The sequence below is a fragment of the Sinocyclocheilus anshuiensis genome, unplaced genomic scaffold, assembly GCF_001515605.1.
Source record: "Sinocyclocheilus anshuiensis isolate Anshui unplaced genomic scaffold, SAMN03320099.WGS_v1.1 scaffold690, whole genome shotgun sequence".
NCBI classification, from domain to species: Eukaryota; Metazoa; Chordata; class Actinopteri; order Cypriniformes; family Cyprinidae; genus Sinocyclocheilus; species Sinocyclocheilus anshuiensis.
This window is the reverse complement of record NW_015547715.1, coordinates 1,140,023-1,157,417: the sequence shown is the minus strand read 5'-3', so window position 1 is coordinate 1,157,417 and position 17,395 is coordinate 1,140,023. Positions and strand designations below refer to the sequence as shown.

Here is a 17,395-nt window from a genome sequence, read left to right as displayed (position 1 = left end):
CATATTTAAACTTTCTGATTTTACTGAGTAAATTTCCTTGCTCTCTCTCTCTCTCTCTCTCTCTTTATATATATATATATATATATATATATATATATATAATCACCGCTACATCACTACTATGTTTCTATAAAATGGTTAAATGTTTAGTCAACTTGAAACCCTTCTGAGTAAAACAGGATATTTAACAAGAAATAACGTAGATCGGGGCCCGGTTTATCTATCCGGAATTGACTGGGTTGTAAAAAGTGGGTGTTACATACCAGAATAGAGTCAGGCGGTTGAAGTTGATGTGGAAAAACAAAGGTTTGGTGACGTCAGACGAAAAGGAAGGTTGTTTAGCCGGAGCAAGTCGAAGGTTTAGTTTTTATTTGGAATAACTTGCACTAATGGATCATTCTCAATATTACCAGGAACAAGAAAGTACATTTTGAGTAATAAGAGTTAATTTTGTTGAGTACAGAAATGAATTTCGTGTGTATGTGAGTGAGTCTAGTGTGTTTGATGTCGGCATGACTGTGGCATTAGTGCGGTGTAAAAATATCTTTGCCTATAGAAAGACATGACTTTTTTCCAACCACTGGTCTTTTGGCCTTTCGTAAACCTGTCAGTTGAGAGCTTGAGTCAAATTTCAAATGTGCCATCAGAGACCGTTCACAACACAAGAGACCACAATAGCTCACGCATTCCACCACCAAAATAATCATCTCAACAGTTATTATCCTGCATTAATGATGCATACGTCCAGCTGCTCTATAAAAAGCACAATGTTTCATGTTGTGTTTAGTGACTTTTCTACTATGAGCCGTGTTGTTGCAGGACCATATTAAAGAACAGATGCCCCAACATGCTCCAGTGCATGTCTCTTTCTCCTCTCGGCTCACACCGTCAGCCTGCTCTGACCTGGAAATGTGCGGCGGGCCGCATTGCATGCGTTCAGAAAGATGCAAGTGCGTCCTGTCGCCTCGTGGCATGTCACCAAAACGACTTCTCTCCCCCTTGCATGCGCCTGCGTTTGTCTCTCTGGACCCGTCTCCTGCCTGCAATCTATCCAGGGACAACCTATGCCAAAATAGGCCAAGGGCATCTCTCTCTCTCTTCCCGTGTGTCTTCGGCACCTTTATAAATAAACTCATTGTCCTCTATGTGCCTGCAGTTGACGGTCAGGCCAATTAGAGAGGGCCCTCTAGGAACCCCGGGCCCCTGTCGTGCGTCAGCCTCTCAGAGACGGGGCCCCGGTGGACAGATACCTGCCAGCGCACCCCAAACTTAGCTGACCCACCGTGCCTTAAAAGGGAAGAGGTGCAGCTGCTCTGTGACGTGTGACGTTAAGCCTTCGGCATGACGTCTGGTGAAGCAGATCGGATGTGTCAGGTCGTCCTGCTGGATGAGTGTGTGCTGCTGCTGCTGTATGTGTCAGACACATCTTGCCGGGTTATTCTTTCTTTATTATGTTCAAAGGGATAGTTCAGCACAAAATGAAAACTGTCATCATTTAGACCCAAGTATAAGTCGCTCTGGGTCAAAATTGCATTGTTGAGAGAGAAAAAAAAAAGTTGCATGCGGAGTTATTATAGTATTGTTTATTTAGTATTATAATTTTTATTACAATTTTATATTAGCTTTAATTATTATATTTTCAGTTTAACAATTAGTCATTTTATGTGCTTTCGCCATGTTAATTCGTTTTTTTATATTTCTATTTAACTTATTTTTACTTTAGATTTAGTCATTTTAATAAATAAAATTATATTTAGTATATAAAATTTGTTTTTTATCTCTTAGTTTTTATTTGACTTCTGATTCATTAACAAAAACTATTTTTATTTTTATTTTAGTTTTACATTTAATTTTTATTTATTTCCAGTTAGTAATTATAGTGCTTCAACTTATTTCAGTTAGTTGCCAAGGCAACATTTCTAGAGTTCGTGTAATTTAAAGTTTTTATCATATTCATATTTATTTTATTTCAGCTTTATTTAGTACCAAAATTATTTTTTAATAGTTTTAGTTTTGGTTAACGATAATAACCCTGTCACATAGGTATGTATGTAAGTCACATTTTATTATTACATTCAGAAATAATGTAAAATACTTATAAATTAAAAAAAAGGTTTAAAACATACTAAACATGTATTTTAGTTCCTCTCACTGTACAATAAATCCTTTAAATTGAATGGTATTCAGAACAGGAATGAAAAATATAAGTATAAAAAATATATAAATTATAGTGGCATTCATTATAAGCAACATTTATTATACACAGTAAGCCTAAATGAATTTATTTAACGTGAAACTGAAATGCTCTATACAAATAAACTTGGGCTCAGTTACTTTTCTCATTCAGCACAAATCCAGATGTGTGCACTTTTGTTTTGCATGCTTGACATTGATTGTATTATGTTAGTCGTTTTGGAATATAAGCACAGAAATGTGACTTAAATTCTGGGAAATATGGTACTCACTTTTTTCCCCCATGAAAATCAATATTCTACAAATATCTTCTTTTGTGTTCCATGAGTAAATGATGACAGGATTTTCATTTTTGGGTAAACTGTCCTTTTATGAAGAATGACCCTTCAAGTAAATGTGCCAGTCCATGCATGTTTGTGGTTAAAGTGCCTAACCAAATGTTCATTTAATATCCTTTTCCAGTTCACACAATAGTTTGACATCACAGTGAGCTTTGACGTTTAGTGCACATTCCCATGGTGACCATCCAAGTTAAATAGCCTTCAGACTGGTTTGGTTGTATTCTCACAGCGTTGCAGGTTGGTTATTAGAGAGTAGGAGGTGAAGTAATACGGTATATCCGTTCTGTCCCTCCAACTCTCCTCTGGAGGACGGATCACAATACACTACTCCGACAGTATCGGCTAAGGCTCAGGTATCTTTACGCACCCGTGTGGTCTCGCACTTATGCAGAAGTGCATTAGGATGAGAACGTGCTAATGGAACTGATGTAATACTGTGGCTTTACTCGTGAATCTGAGGTCAAAACAGGCCAAATCCCACAAAAGGACAGAACACGTCTCACTGCAGGAGAAGCGAGCGGTTTTCCAGTCTCCCCAATGTCTCATTTGCTGTGCATTACTAGACATCAAGGGGTTTGCTTAGTGATGTTCACCATGCCGGTGCATTTGAGAGTCCCTGACCTCTTATTTTTGTCTTAATAAATGAGCAAATGTTCGGTGTTGCATCGCAGTACAGCAAGAGAAAGTCAGCAGACAGAAGTCACGCATGTGAAAAAGACAAAGGTTATGGTCTTAATTCTACTTTACTGTACCGTGACAGGAGGGGAAATGTGTGTAACACATACATTTATAGCAAAGACTTTCAGGACTTCACACTGAAGCATCTGGCTGCAGAACAAGGGGTCATTGATTTCTGCATCTCTCTTCTATCACCAGCTCTTCAAGGTCAGTCAGTCTGAGCGTTTGCACTCATGGATATTAAGGGACCTCACTGAGTCATGCCTCTCAAGTCAGGGTTGTGCAATATTCAGAAATGAATGGAGAATGCCTTTTAATTCCAATCAAATTCTAGAGTTTGAATCAAATTTGCATCAGGCTGCAGGATTGCAACTTTAATTTCAGGAAGCAGAATTAATAAATGTAAATGCAATTCATGTAACTGTAATTTTCAACAAGAAAACCATGAGTGTGTTAGGACAAACTTTGAATCTTGACTTTTTCAAACTTAAACAACACTTTGTTTTTGATGGATGGATGGATGGATGGACGGATAGATAGATAGATGATACATACATAGAGAGGTGCTTTAAGTGCTATACAAATTAGTTCATTATCAGAGTAGATTAGATTAGATCAGAGTCAGGTTTGTGAATTTTGCACAACTTCTCAAGTCTTGAGAACAGTGATGCCAAAGTGTAAAACAGGAAGGAAAAGAAGTTTCTTGCTCATAGACCTCAAAGCAAGTCACACCATGTTCAGCTGAGATCAAGTAACTCACTCTTGAGTACAGGGCGACTTCTTGCTGTTTAGCAGGTCACTTTATATCAAACCATTCATATGTGCTTCAGCAAACCTGTTTCCAGACTCTGGAGCTGTCATTGCTTCTCAGACAAGATGATGTGGCAGTCTGCAGTTGTGTTTTGCTAGTCGTGGAGCGGTCTGGATTGTGTTAGCGAGCAACACTGTAGGTGCATTTAGATCTTCACCAAGCTGACTGCTCTCATCCTTTTTAGGAGAGGAATTTAAGCTTGTTCCCCACAATTACAGATAGTCATTTATCATTGTATCTCTTCCTCTGACCTCTGCTCATCGTTTTCCGCTGGAAAGGCCTCGTGCTTCTTGGGATTTGAAATCGGCGGTGTATGTGCACGAATACACGTCTGTCTCAGTGATGCAAACAGACCTGCTCTTTTGTTCGAAGTCGAGAGCAGCAGCATTCCAGACCCACGTGTTGTCGCTGCTTCACCCATTTAGGCTTTTTAGGAAACTGCTGCTTATCCTTAAAGAGACGTGTGGAGTGAGTCACTGGGGATTTGTTGTGGTTTCAGATGGGGATGCTCGCGGGGAAACTCGGTCACCTGATGAATCACCACCAGTGATGTCACGAGTACCTCACAGCGGCGATTAGCCGTCGAATAGCCTCTTAACACAATGGATGGGATTACAACAGCTAAAGCCAGTGACAGTGTCCACCTGTGCACTTAGAGGGAAACCCCTGTGCTAGCGCAGGTCATTATGATAAGCAGCTGTCCCCGTGTGTTCACCAACATGCTCTCTCTGGTCCACCTTCATGTGTGCTCAGGGCTGAGGTGACGAGCGGCATCTCCTGCCGGCCGTTTACAAGGTTTCGCTCACATTTGCAATGTAAATGTATTTAGGAGCACATGTGGGAATAAAACGACTTAAATTCCATTGCATTTCAACCTTAAATTCCATTACATTGCAAAACTGCATTTAAGGTTGAAATATCTTAAACGGTATAACAAACGTCTTAATAATCATTTTAAGAAATCTTACACTTGGATAGACAAAACAGGATTCTTTATACATGTTATTTTTAAACTTCAAAAGGCTATGATTTCATTAAATAAATATGAGCGCTGCATGTTTCAAAGTAGAAACACGCCGCTGTTGCGCATTCTACAGACTCGCGGTTTCAGAACAGGTCACAATCAATGAATATTGCGCATTTATGCCAAACGATTGCTTATGATTTACTGTTGGTTATGGTGTTTTTATTGTAATATGTTGTAGATGGTTGTAAGAAAGCATCTTTTGTGTCACATCATCTTTGTGAATTTCAATAGACATTTCAAAATAAGAGTCCTGCTTGGGCTTGTTTCTAATTAAAAGTCCTACATTAAGCATTATTTTTTTTGTAAATTTTTTTTTTGGTGGTTATTATTGGTATACACATCTCGGCCAAATATTGTCCTATCCTAACAAACCATACATCAATGTGGAAAGCTTATTTATTTATGTATATAAATCTCAATTTAAAAAACTGACCCTTCTGACTGATTTTGTGGTCCGGGGTCACATATGTACAGTATGTAATTAAGTAGAGTTTGAAGCAGAAATATTTAAAAACTTTTAAATATTTAAATGTTTGAGCAGAAATATGTAAAAACATTTAAAGTGTACTTTTCGTATTCTAATAAATTAAATAACTTTTGTAACACATTATATGATACATTTGTATTGCACCCAACTTGGGTGCACATGTGCTTCTTGGGGAAATGCAGGCATCAAACCCTGATTTTGGGGAAGAGCACTGTATTTTTTGACTAAACTTACTGTGTTTACGCTAACATTTCGTTATTGGTTTCATAACGCCAGTATCTCTTTCTTTGTAGCTTTGACGTGGACAATGGCACGTCGTCAGGACGGAGTCCCCTGGATCCCATGACGAGTCCGGGTTCGGGCCTGATCCTTCAGGCCAACTTTGTGCACAGCCAACGGAGGGAATCCTTCCTCTACCGCTCTGACAGCGACTATGACCTGTCGCCAAAGTCGATGTCCCGAAACTCCTCCATCGCCAGTGACATGTGAGTACTGGAACCGTTTAAAACCATGTGCCATTCTCCCATAACCCTTTACTTTATTTTGGGTCAGTCAAGTTTTATTTGGATTTTTTTGGACTGACTTTTGTTTCACTGAGCAAAAGCACACTAAAATGAGACGTCATGCTTGTATTGTGATTCAGCGTAATTTCATTTGTTCATGCAGATATCTTACAGTTTTTTTTTCTAGTAACCAAAAAGAGTTCAAGAATACTTTCTGTGATCTGATTTGATATAATGTCTTAAAACAGATAGAATTACAGGTTGAAAAGGACCAGTTAGCCCACATATATGTTCTGCTGTCTCATCCATTGATGGTTCCCTGTTGTTTGAGTGTGTGTGTGTGTTTGTGTCTTTATATGTAGTACATGTACATGTGTGTGGTCATCAGTGATATGTTGTTTGCCCCCAGGTTACACGTCTCTAACATCAGTCTCTCTCTCTCTGTCTACATCATTTCTCTTTCTCACACACATTGAAGAGAGTAAGAGTCTTTACAAACCTTTATTACATACGTACATTTAAAAAAAAAATAGAATTGATACTTTTATTTACTAATGATGACTTATATTGATCAAAAGTGACAGTAAAGACATTTATAATGTTACAAATTTTTTAAAATACATTTCAAATAAATGCTGCTCTTTTGAACTTTCATGAAGTTTCATTAAAAGAATCATAAATAAAATATCATGGTATCATGGTTTACACAAAAATATTAGGTATTAACCGTTTTCAACATTGATAATAATCAGAAATGTTTCTTGAGCAGCAAATCAGCATATTAGAATGATTTCTGAAGATCATGTGACACTGAAGACTGGAGTAATGATGCTGAAAATTCAGCTTTCATCACAGGAATAAATTACATTTGAGAATATATTCACATAGAAAACAGTTATTTAAAATTATAATATTTCGCAATATTACTGTTTTACTGTATTTTTGATCACATAAATGCAGCTTTGGTGAGTATAAAAGACTTCTTTAAAAACATTAAAAATTGTACTGACCCCCCAACTATTGAACGGTAGTGTGAATATGGCATTAAAGGAGTATTTCAGGTGCAAACTCACCCTCATATCATTCCAAATGCGTGACTGTGACGTATAAAGCCACAGTTTTACAGTGTTTTCTCTTCTTCTGAGAGTTTGGTGGCCACAGTACACTTTAATCATCAAGTTTGGATTGACATGAAGGTGATCTTTGAGTGAACTATTCCTTTAATACGACATGAAAAAAGCCTAAGTAAGTCAGTGAAGAACCTGAGAGAGACTCAAATGACTCTTTAGCGGTTCGCTGACCGTGTCTCTTTAGAGACAGTCTTTCAAAACAGCCACTTCTCAAACCACAAAGGCAGAGGAACCAATGTGTGTGATGCGCTCTGTATGTATGTGTGTGTGTATGTGTGTGTGTGTGTGTTTGTCTGACAAACTTTGTCCTTATCGATAGGAATAACCACCTGCCGAGACCGGGCCTGGTCTCTCGGAGATCTGAGCCGGTTATTAGTGGAAAGTAAGTTCTGGTTCTAGCTCGCCTGTCCTAAAGGCAGCTCCTGGCCTTGCTCTTCCTCAAGGAATGCTCTTGCTTGTCTATTCTGCATCACCTTGCTTCACCTGTAGACGCGAGCATCACAGTCTCACATGCATTGAGAACCCTCACCTACACCCTCACCATTTAATGTGCAGAATGACGACCAAATCAACTTGCGATGGGACAACAAATAGTAGTTATCAGGTTGATTTGATTGGTTGACAATTCTGGGCATTAAAACCTCTGTGTGTCGTAAGAGTGTAGGGGTACGTGATGAGAGATACCGCATGGAGAAGACAGAGTCTGGATGACATGCCGCTTGTGGCTCGGACGTGTGTGTGAGTGCGTGTTTGTCAGTCTCCATCTTTGCCATGATCCTGCATTGCATGTGACACTGATACTGGTAGTTCAGAGGTGCACATGAGACTATTATTATTATTATTTCCTCCAGTCACCGTGAATGCATTCACTCTATTGTGTCGCATAATTTAATGTTCCTCAGCAGATTGATCTAATAAGCAATAAAATGCTTGACATTTAAGAGAAGATGGATGCTTTGTAAACTCTTACGTCAAACATTGAAATTGATGAATTAGATTTTGGGCTGCGTTCGTCACATTCAAACAATAGCGGGAGCCAACAGTACTCCAAAATTATCATTTTTATTTTATAATTATTTTTATTCATTATTATAAACATTTTTATTAATACTTCTCAGTATTCAACAGAATATATTTATAATCAACATTTCTCTCACTTCTATTTTTTATATATATATAAATGTATAAAATATACAATTAATATTTTTTATTTTATTTACATTTTTATTAATGCTTTTTAGTATTCAACGATGTATTTATAATAATTTATCTCACTTTTTATAATGTATAAAATTTATAAAATATATATTTTATAATTATTATTATTAATTATTATAAACATTTTTATTAATGCTTCAGCAATACTTTCTAATTTGGCCAAAATGAAACCCCTTACGAGTTTATGCATGCTACTTCTCTTTTGGGATAACCTTTGCATTTGAAGCACACTCGACAGCTTAAATTGCTGCTTCACATAAGTTTTGGAACAGAACGTGAGAATACAACAGCATAGAGGTGTAATTATTGAATTATATCAGTTCAGATGCATGATAAAACAAGCACATGAACAGCAGAACGATCAAACAGCCCAGATCGTATGGCTAAAGCAAATGCAACGGTGATGAATGATATCACAGGAAATTGTCAGATCAGTGCACGTCCTCTCTCTGGCCTGATTTTTGCAAGCTCAGAGCGTTTCTCTATGTAACCCTGCACCGGCTCATGCATTATGTAAAGTCCCGAGGGATGGCGGACGCACGCTTTCGTTTCATTCCGCCAGAGAATCCATTCTCAACCCGGAATGGCAGGAAATATCATGTCGGTTTCTGATATTACCCTCTACAACTGCTATTGGAGTTTTAGAAGTTCATTGGTCTTTGGAATAGCTGTATTGCACGTAATGTACTGTAATGATTACTGCTGGAAAGTCTGATTCATTTTTGTTCAGTCACTTTGTTCTCAATTCAATTAACAGGTTCCAAGTCACCATCACTTATTTTTGATAGTCAAACACATTTGGTTTTAGGGGTGGAGCGGTTTGCGGGAAAAAATCAAACCGTACGCTTCTCCACACACGGTTCGGCACGCACTAGGACCATGGTTCAACTTCAATCTGACAACGCATTTGTAACATGGTTTGCTATAAATAACACGTAAAACAAACAGGGTTTGGCTAATATATGTTTCTGTTGATGGATGCGCATTCTGGCTTCCCAATACATTACAACAACAGCGATAAAAAAAAAAAAACGTGGACAAACCATTCACTCTTGTTCAATGCGAATACCGTATGCTGGAATATGAACAGTCATTTATTCCGTCATCTCCCGGGTGCTGATAGCGCGCGCACAGGTGAGACCTGAACAGCACACGTTGATATCAGGGTTTAAGCTAAACTCGTTTAAAGCTTAAACATTTAAGAGCCAGAGGATGCAAGCTCACGCGCGCAGTAAGAAGATTTGTGCGTGCGCTCATCCAAAGCGCGCAAACCCGCACCTCAGAACGCGCGCAAATATTAAGCTTTCTCTGAAGTATTGTGTTTAAATGGACAAATTCACACAAAAATTATGTCAAAATGCCCATCTTGGTAAGTATCCTATAGCAGACATAGCCGGCTGAACGTACTGTATCAGTGCATTCTCTTAAAGTGACAGCACTTTCTTAATGTTAATCAAACAGCAATGCTGTTTTACATGTCATTACTTTATTCAATTTCTGTACCTGAAAACGAATGTTAGACCTACCTACAAAATCTGAAAATCACTGTTTATTTTATTTGTATCTTTACTCTATTGTATTTATTTGTGCTGTTGCTTGTAGTTAGATAGATTATTCTTATTTTCTTTATTTTTATTTGACAGTATAGTTTTTGCCTGAACATAGCACATACCGAACCATACCGAAACCGTGACTCTAAAACCGTGATACAAACCGAACCGTGAGTAAGTTGAACCGTTCCACCCCTATTTGGTTTTGTTCAAAAGAATAACTAATTTTTAATTTGAGGCCTGAAACATACACGTCTACATGTTTTCTAGGTATGCAAGCTTGATTTCACGTGTCATTTCGTTCCAAAATGTCATAAAACAACTCATAACAACTCAAGTACGCGTTGCATTCTCTGTGCTGCCACAAGAGGCGCTAAAGTGAGCATTAACATGAACTATCTTACATCTATGGTCAGTTTTCTCTTTCAGTTCAACTACTGTCATGATGGAACAACTGTTTGAAATTGATCTTACTAAGAAAGCTAGTAAAGCTTGTTAAACCGTTTTTGTAGTAGCTGCCTGAATAATAACACATCTGATTTAATTGCACATTGCAAGAAAACTTTTTTTAATTAATTTCTTTTCCTTTTCGTACCTTATTTTAGTACCACTGAAATACTCTTATAGTCGCATGCACTAGTGTTGGGTCGTTCTTGAACGATTCGTTCATTTTGAACGAATCTTTAATGTGACTCGGGAAGAACGAGTCGTCTCAGGGAGTGATTCGTTCAGTCGCGCATCCGCAACATCCTATAGGTTCTGTACTGGAATTAGTCAAGTAGTTCACCTGTTTCGAGTCTTCGGGTTTTTCGAGTCATTCGTTCATCACGTGACAGCCCCATAAGTTTAACCCATGCAGTCTGAGCCGGAAAGAGAATTGATTAGTTCATCTCTCGAGTCTTCGGGTTTTTCGAGTCGTTCGTACATCACGTGACAGCCCCTTAAGTTTAGCCTATGCAGTCTGAGCCGGAAAGAGACTTCTTAATAATAACCAACTCTTTATTTCCTTTGTTACAACATTCAGTGTTCACATTCAGACTCAAAGGTCCGAGTCGGTAAAATGATCCGAACTTCCCATCACTAGCATGCACGACCAAAATAAACAATGCGCTGGGTAAAAATGCACATATACTTGCCGGCAACCTGTCAAAATAAAAGCTTGCTGATTTTAGGTTTGAAAATGTTGAACCTGAAAGACCTACCAGTGAGACTGAAGTGGAATCCCTGTGATACCCAGCGATGAGAGGGCGGACAGGAGGATCTGGTGATTGACAGTGTCAAAAGCAGCAGATAGATCCAGCAGAATAAGAACTGATGATTTGGAATAAGCTTTTGCCATTCGTAAGGCTTCCGTAACTGACAGTAATGCAGTCTCAGTTGAATGCTTTCAGCCTCACCCTGCTTCATTCTACTACGTTAATAAATCATTAGCTCATCCATGAACATGATTTCTCCCGGGGTCCCGTCGGATTGCATCGGCTTTGGGGATGAAGACGACAACTCCCATGATTCCACACTCAGTCACTGCGTCATCAAACTACGTCTTTGTTTGTTTCGAATATGCGCCCTCTAGTGGCGAAAAATGACATATTGTGCCTTTAAGGAGGAATTTACAAGGTTGCTGAATAAAATTAAAAAGAAAATTTTTTGTTTGCATCATATTCCTCATTTCACACCACATTTCCCCTTCAAATCAGGACAGTCAGGATAATGAGCAAAGGAGACAGGTAAAAAAAAAAAACTTGCTGTAAGACAAGATCATTCGTAATGTTTTTCAGGTGGGATCAGGCTGCTGCCTACCTAGTGAACACTCAGTATCAGGTTATTTAAGTACACAGTCAGCAGCGTTTTTGGGCATTGTAGGCACAACATGACCCAGACCGGGCTTTTGATGCCCAAAAATGCCATCTAGACAAGCAGCTAACTAGCTAAATACCCTAGTACTTGATGGAAATGTTTAAAACTCATGCAGTTGATTTTCTATCATTTTGTCTTTTATCTTTTTGTTCTTGACTTCTTTGAAGCCTTTGAAGTTTTTCTTCTTCTTTATCTTCACTATTGTTGCATAATGAAAGTTTCTTGAATTTTAAATACTATTCCGAGCATTTTTCAGTGGAAATGACACTTTTCAAGTGACTTTTGGTGTGAAATCTTCTTGTACACAATTAGACATGAGCAGCATGTGTGATGCTAACTGAATGTTATGACATAAAGTCTAATGGTGAGATCTGAATTAATGGAGGTGGTCCACACACTGGTAGTGAACATTCACTAGCATTGAAAGCATTAATGCAAGCGTGTCCCTGCCTTGTTGTCTCTTGTCACACAGACAAACCATATCTCATTCCTCCTGAAGGACCAAACGCAAGAAAACCATGCAGTTGTTATCTGTGAATCTTTCTGAGAAAAATCTGCACTTTTATTAATGATATGGTTTGTTTGTTATGACAAATGCATGCAACATTATAAACATGCGTATCACGCGTTAAGAGAGTCATCATTTTCTTTGGCATTGTAGCTGAGGTGTGTATGTCACACTGCTGATTTTCTGACATTGTCCGTTCTCTTGCAGTCATGGAGATGACCTCATCGTTACACCGTTTGCACAGGTCAGTGACACAGGAAGCAGTTCAGGGTGAATTCTCTCATCCAGGCCCTTCTGCACTGCTAAAGTCAACATGAAACTCTTTTGCAACCAATTTTACTGCCATAATATGACGTATCACACAGTTCAACAGGATATAAAGTGAGAAACATTGCAGGGAAAGACTTTTATCCATAATGAACTGACTGAAGTTAAACATTTTTGTTTTTGGATAAACATGCAGAAGTGAATTGTGCACAAAAAGTTAGGCAATGCATGTCATCTTGACTTTACACCATATTTAATCATACAAAGAATGCATTTTTATAGTTTTCAACATCGTATTTCAGCTTCATGTGTGATTAAAGCCTCAGAATTTGAAGGAAGTTTCACAAATACTAAGTTTGTCCTTAATATTCAGTTAAGGTTAAATGTCAAATACATGTTACTGACCTCAGGTGTTTTGCTCTTCTCTTGAAGGTGCTGGCTAGTTTGAGGACAGTACGGAATAACTTTGCAGCGTTAACCAACCTCCAGCAAGATCGTGCATCTAACAAGTGAGTGCAGTTACGTCAATGGACCATTGTTGATGTGCATAAGGAGCAGAAGAGGAAAATCACCTGATACTTTGACTGCAAGAATCAAATGTATTAATATCTATAATTTTCACAGGCGATCTCCGATGTGTAATCAGCCTCCTCTCACAAAGGCCTCCTTCACAGGTGAGATGGTTTCCCTTTGGTTTTTATATTATTTCAGGAATTTAATAGTAATTAACTTAGATTTTAAACCTCTTCACTCTCTTTTGCTCTCCATTTAATCCAATTATTTATGGAGATCTCAGTAGTGTTTGTTCTTTCCTGTTGGTTGTGAAGGATTCGGTACTTTACTGCTGTCATAGAAGCAGTAAACCTCTAGGGAGCGACAAAACACCTTTTATTCATGCAGTAACCTCTTTTTTTTTCAGCAAGGCTGCTCAATTTTGCAACGCTAGCGTTTAACTTAATACACATTTCTGCATTACTGTAGAAAAGAGATGCACTACATGGCCAAAAGTTTGTGGACATCCAGTGGAAAGCCTTCCTAGAAGGTTGCAAGCTGTTATTAAAGTCCAGTAGTTTTGAAATTACATGCTTTAGATGGTATCCCATTGGTTTTGATATTATTTCAGTAATTTAATAATAATAAACTTAGATTTTAAACCTCTAAACTGAATTAATATCAGTCTAAACTGTGTATTTAACTCTGTTGTCTCGTGCTTTACATGTGCTTTTCACTGCAATTCTGATTGCAGTCTTTGGCAGATCTGAGCTCAGTTTGAGATTTGAAACACTAGAGGAGACGCATGAGATAACTGGGGTGTTTTTCTCAGGGGAAACATCTGAGAAGCAGATCAACACCACATTAAATAACCAATCATTTTGACGTTAGATGCTTATAAAGCACTAATAGGTCTGGTCTTTGGGCGTATGCATGCTCATGTCCATACATTGCATATAGATGCATGAGGAACACGTCTTCCAAAAGAAGTAAACATAACCTGCTTCGACATTCATGAATCTTTCACCCCATTCGAATTGTGCAAAGCTGTTATTAATAGATGTGGCGCAGCTGGCAGCCCACATGATACTCGCAAACGCACGCCATCTCGCTTTCATGCTCGGCCAGAGACTTGCTTCCAGTTTGGGAAAGCACGTGTTGGCGTCTTGCTGGGACTCGCAAGATGAGTCCGTCAATCAAGATGCTCCCCATCACTTGTCCTTCACGCAAATGTCTGATATGGAAACTGTCATAAATGCACACAACACTTCCCCAGTTTAGTGCACATGCTAACTGTGTATTCAGGCCATTTGAAAAATCTAAGTTGCACTTTCCTCAGTGGCACCTGCCGATATGGACTGATTCGGTCCATTATCGGCTCCTTCTATATTTAGCAGCTGCTTAAAACACAGAGGTCCCGCCCCTTGCTTTCTAAAGATCTGACAGCGGTTGCCTGGCAACCTGACGGTGGATGGCATAAGCATCTCAAAAAGACTCAAAAAGAGTCTCATGAGAATTACCTGGTTTTCCACAGGGGCGCCTCTCCGAACGTGGGGTCTAGGTGATCTCGGGCTGCTTTTCTAAAGGTGTTTGCGTCAGCCTGAGGCTTCTGTCTCCCACGGCTGCTTTCTCGCTATTACTGGAGAGGTCTTTTGTATTTCAAGACTGCCGATCCACTGAGGGGTGCTTGAGTGAAATTTGATTAACTATATGGGTCAGTCGTTTACTAGAGAAATGCCACCACTGAGATGTGGTTTTTATTGATTTGAATTCAGCATAATTTAGCAGCAAAATAAGTGAAACATCAGGTTTGGACATTCTGGAAATAGTCAAATGGGTTTACCAGGTGTTTTTTGTATCATATTTTCAGAAAGAAAAAGTCATGTTTCACTACAAAAGCAAACAGTTTAATTGGAGCCTATTTTATGACCATAATTTGCAAGCTTGCTTATTTGTTTGTTTATTTGCCTTCAATTTAAACAATATTTAAATAAATATTAAAATACTACATAATACTACTAATACTATTTAAATACTATAGAATATCAATAAATTGTATAATAATTTTTATTAGATTTAACATTATTGTCATTGTTATTATATATATATACACACATATGGGTCGGTAAGATTTTAATTATAAATGCTTTTGAAAGTCAAGTGCTCACTAAGGCTGCATTTTTTTATCAAAAATACAGTATAGGCAGTAATATTGTGAAAAATTATAAATATTATTACAATTTAAAATAACTATTTTCTGTTTAAATATATTGTAAAATGTAATTTTCAGCATCATTACTCAGTGTCACATGATCCTTCAGAAATCATTCTGATATGCTGATTTACTGCTCAAGAAACATTTCTGATTATTATCATATAATTGAAAACAGTTGTGCTGCTTCATATTTTTGTGGAAACCGTGATGCATTTTTTTCAGGAATATTTGAAAGAACAGAAATAGATTTGAATGTAAGTTTATTTGAAATAGAAATCTTTTGTAACATTATAGAAGTCTTACTGTCACGTTTGATCAATTTAATGCATCTTTGCAGAATAAAAGAATTAATGTATACATAGCACCTTAAGGTATGATTCGGATAAAATTCAAACAGTTTTGATTGTTTTAAAATAGGCTTTTATGCTCTAAAATATTTAGATTTTGAGTTGAAAAATGACCCGGATATTTCTTGACCAAGGGAAGCACCAAAATCTTTTTACTCTCTGAATTGCTTTATTTTAAAACGGCAGCTTTTATTTAGTGTCTAGCCTGCAGTCAGAGAGTGTGTTTGCTCGTCTCTGGCGTTCCTCTCTTGTGGACTCCACTCCAGAGTTTGGCTGCAGTCCTGTCCTGCTCTCAGTCACAGCAGCTTCTGAGGGGCCGGCCTCTGGTGTCGCACTGAATACAAGAAGAATGCCATTGACATCAGAGGAGATGTTGTCAGCAAGGACAGTGGACCCCTGCTCTTGAATTCTCCTCAGAGTGATTGGACAGCCATTTGAGGAGAGGGCTAAAGAAATGGGGGGGTTGGGTTAGAGAGGATGCCACACATGATGTGATCCTTTCCCTCATTTTTCCACCCTTTTCCCTTCTTAAACCTTTCATCTATGCGTTTTCTCTTTCTTTGTGGGGCTAGAGGGTCACCAAGCTGTTTTTTCCTCCCTGACCCTTGAATTATGATAGACAAAGCTGCTGCTGACCCGAGTGTGTTGCATGCTCTGAGTCAGAGCTGAGCTGAGCGTGCACAGCGCTGACACACGCAAAGCTGCATGCCAAATTTTCTCAGTATAGTACTCTAAAGGTTGCTCCGTAACAATAGCACCAAGATCCTGTGACCTCTGAAGTGCGTGTTGTGATTGTGTCACGCTTGTTTTGATGAATGCTCTTCTTGTAACTTTAACTCTCCTCTGTGTAACTCAATACACCCGAGTAGAATTGCAACATTTTGTCGGCACAGTTTGAGTTATTGTTTATCGGCTGTGCAGTATGAACATATGCACATCTTGTGACGCAGGTTAAGGATTTAAATGCACTAGTCATAACTGCACAGCCCCGACATAATCCAGGATTATGAAAAAATGAAATCTGGCCCCGAACGGATCACATTGGTCCCATAACAAGGATTAATTTTCAGTGGTTATCTGCGTAGATTGACTGTCACGTAATCTTCGAGCATCACAGTGAATGAATCTGCGCAAATCAGCTAAAGTAAACAACCTCCCAGGAGCATTCTGGGACATGAAAGAGCAGTTGCTGTCATGAGTAAAGCCACCTCTCCCATCTTCCCCCATTCTGAAGCTAGTGGGACTCCTGTGGATGTGGTTGTTTGCTGCTGTTGTTTGTTTAGGGCTGCTTATACTTTAGATATGTACTTGTACACTTACACTATCTACTATTTTTTACTACTTTTAATTTTATTATTTTTAGTTTTGAAATCACATTCTTCATAAGTGAATTTAGGCATCTAAATGTCATAATTTACCATAGAAAATATGTAAACACAATAAAAAAGAAGAATTGTTTAATACTTTTGAAACATTAATTGAAAAGGAGCTTATTTGGAGGAAAAAAAATTATAATAATATTATCTAATAATATTATTTTATCTATATCAGCCTAATAAGACTTTATAATGCATCTCAAAATTTTTATTTTTACATTTTTATTAGTGATTTTGGTTCAGGCCAATTAGCCCATATATAGTATCAGTATTAATTGTTTATTGTTTTATATATATAGTTTTTATTGATTTATTGGCCCATATTTGGCCATTTTGTGATTATCAACTAATTTAATTTTAAATATATATATATATATATATATATATATATATAG

At 38.0% G+C, this 17,395-nt stretch overlaps 1 protein-coding gene across 9 annotated transcripts in view; it reads left to right on the top strand.

Moving 5' to 3' along the window:
- Window positions 1–17,395, top strand: part of LOC107704165 (cAMP-specific 3',5'-cyclic phosphodiesterase 4D) — a 242,312-nt gene that overhangs the window by 203,968 nt on the left and 20,949 nt on the right. For 7 of the 9 annotated variants that reach the window (XR_001635912.1, XM_016507033.1, XM_016507035.1 and 4 more), the window contains 5 exons: window positions 5,831–6,022; window positions 7,490–7,552; window positions 12,511–12,547; window positions 13,003–13,079; window positions 13,195–13,244. Coding sequence is in view for 8 of the 9 variants with exons in the window: in XM_016507033.1 (XP_016362519.1) it covers window positions 5,831–6,022; window positions 7,490–7,552; window positions 12,511–12,547; window positions 13,003–13,079; window positions 13,195–13,244 (419 nt within the window). In the remaining variant the exon portion in view is untranslated. The remainder of the gene's footprint in view (window positions 1–5,830; window positions 6,023–7,489; window positions 7,553–12,510; window positions 12,548–13,002; window positions 13,080–13,194; window positions 13,245–17,395) is intronic. The other 2 variants (XM_016507034.1, XM_016507039.1) reach the window with 1 other exon arrangement.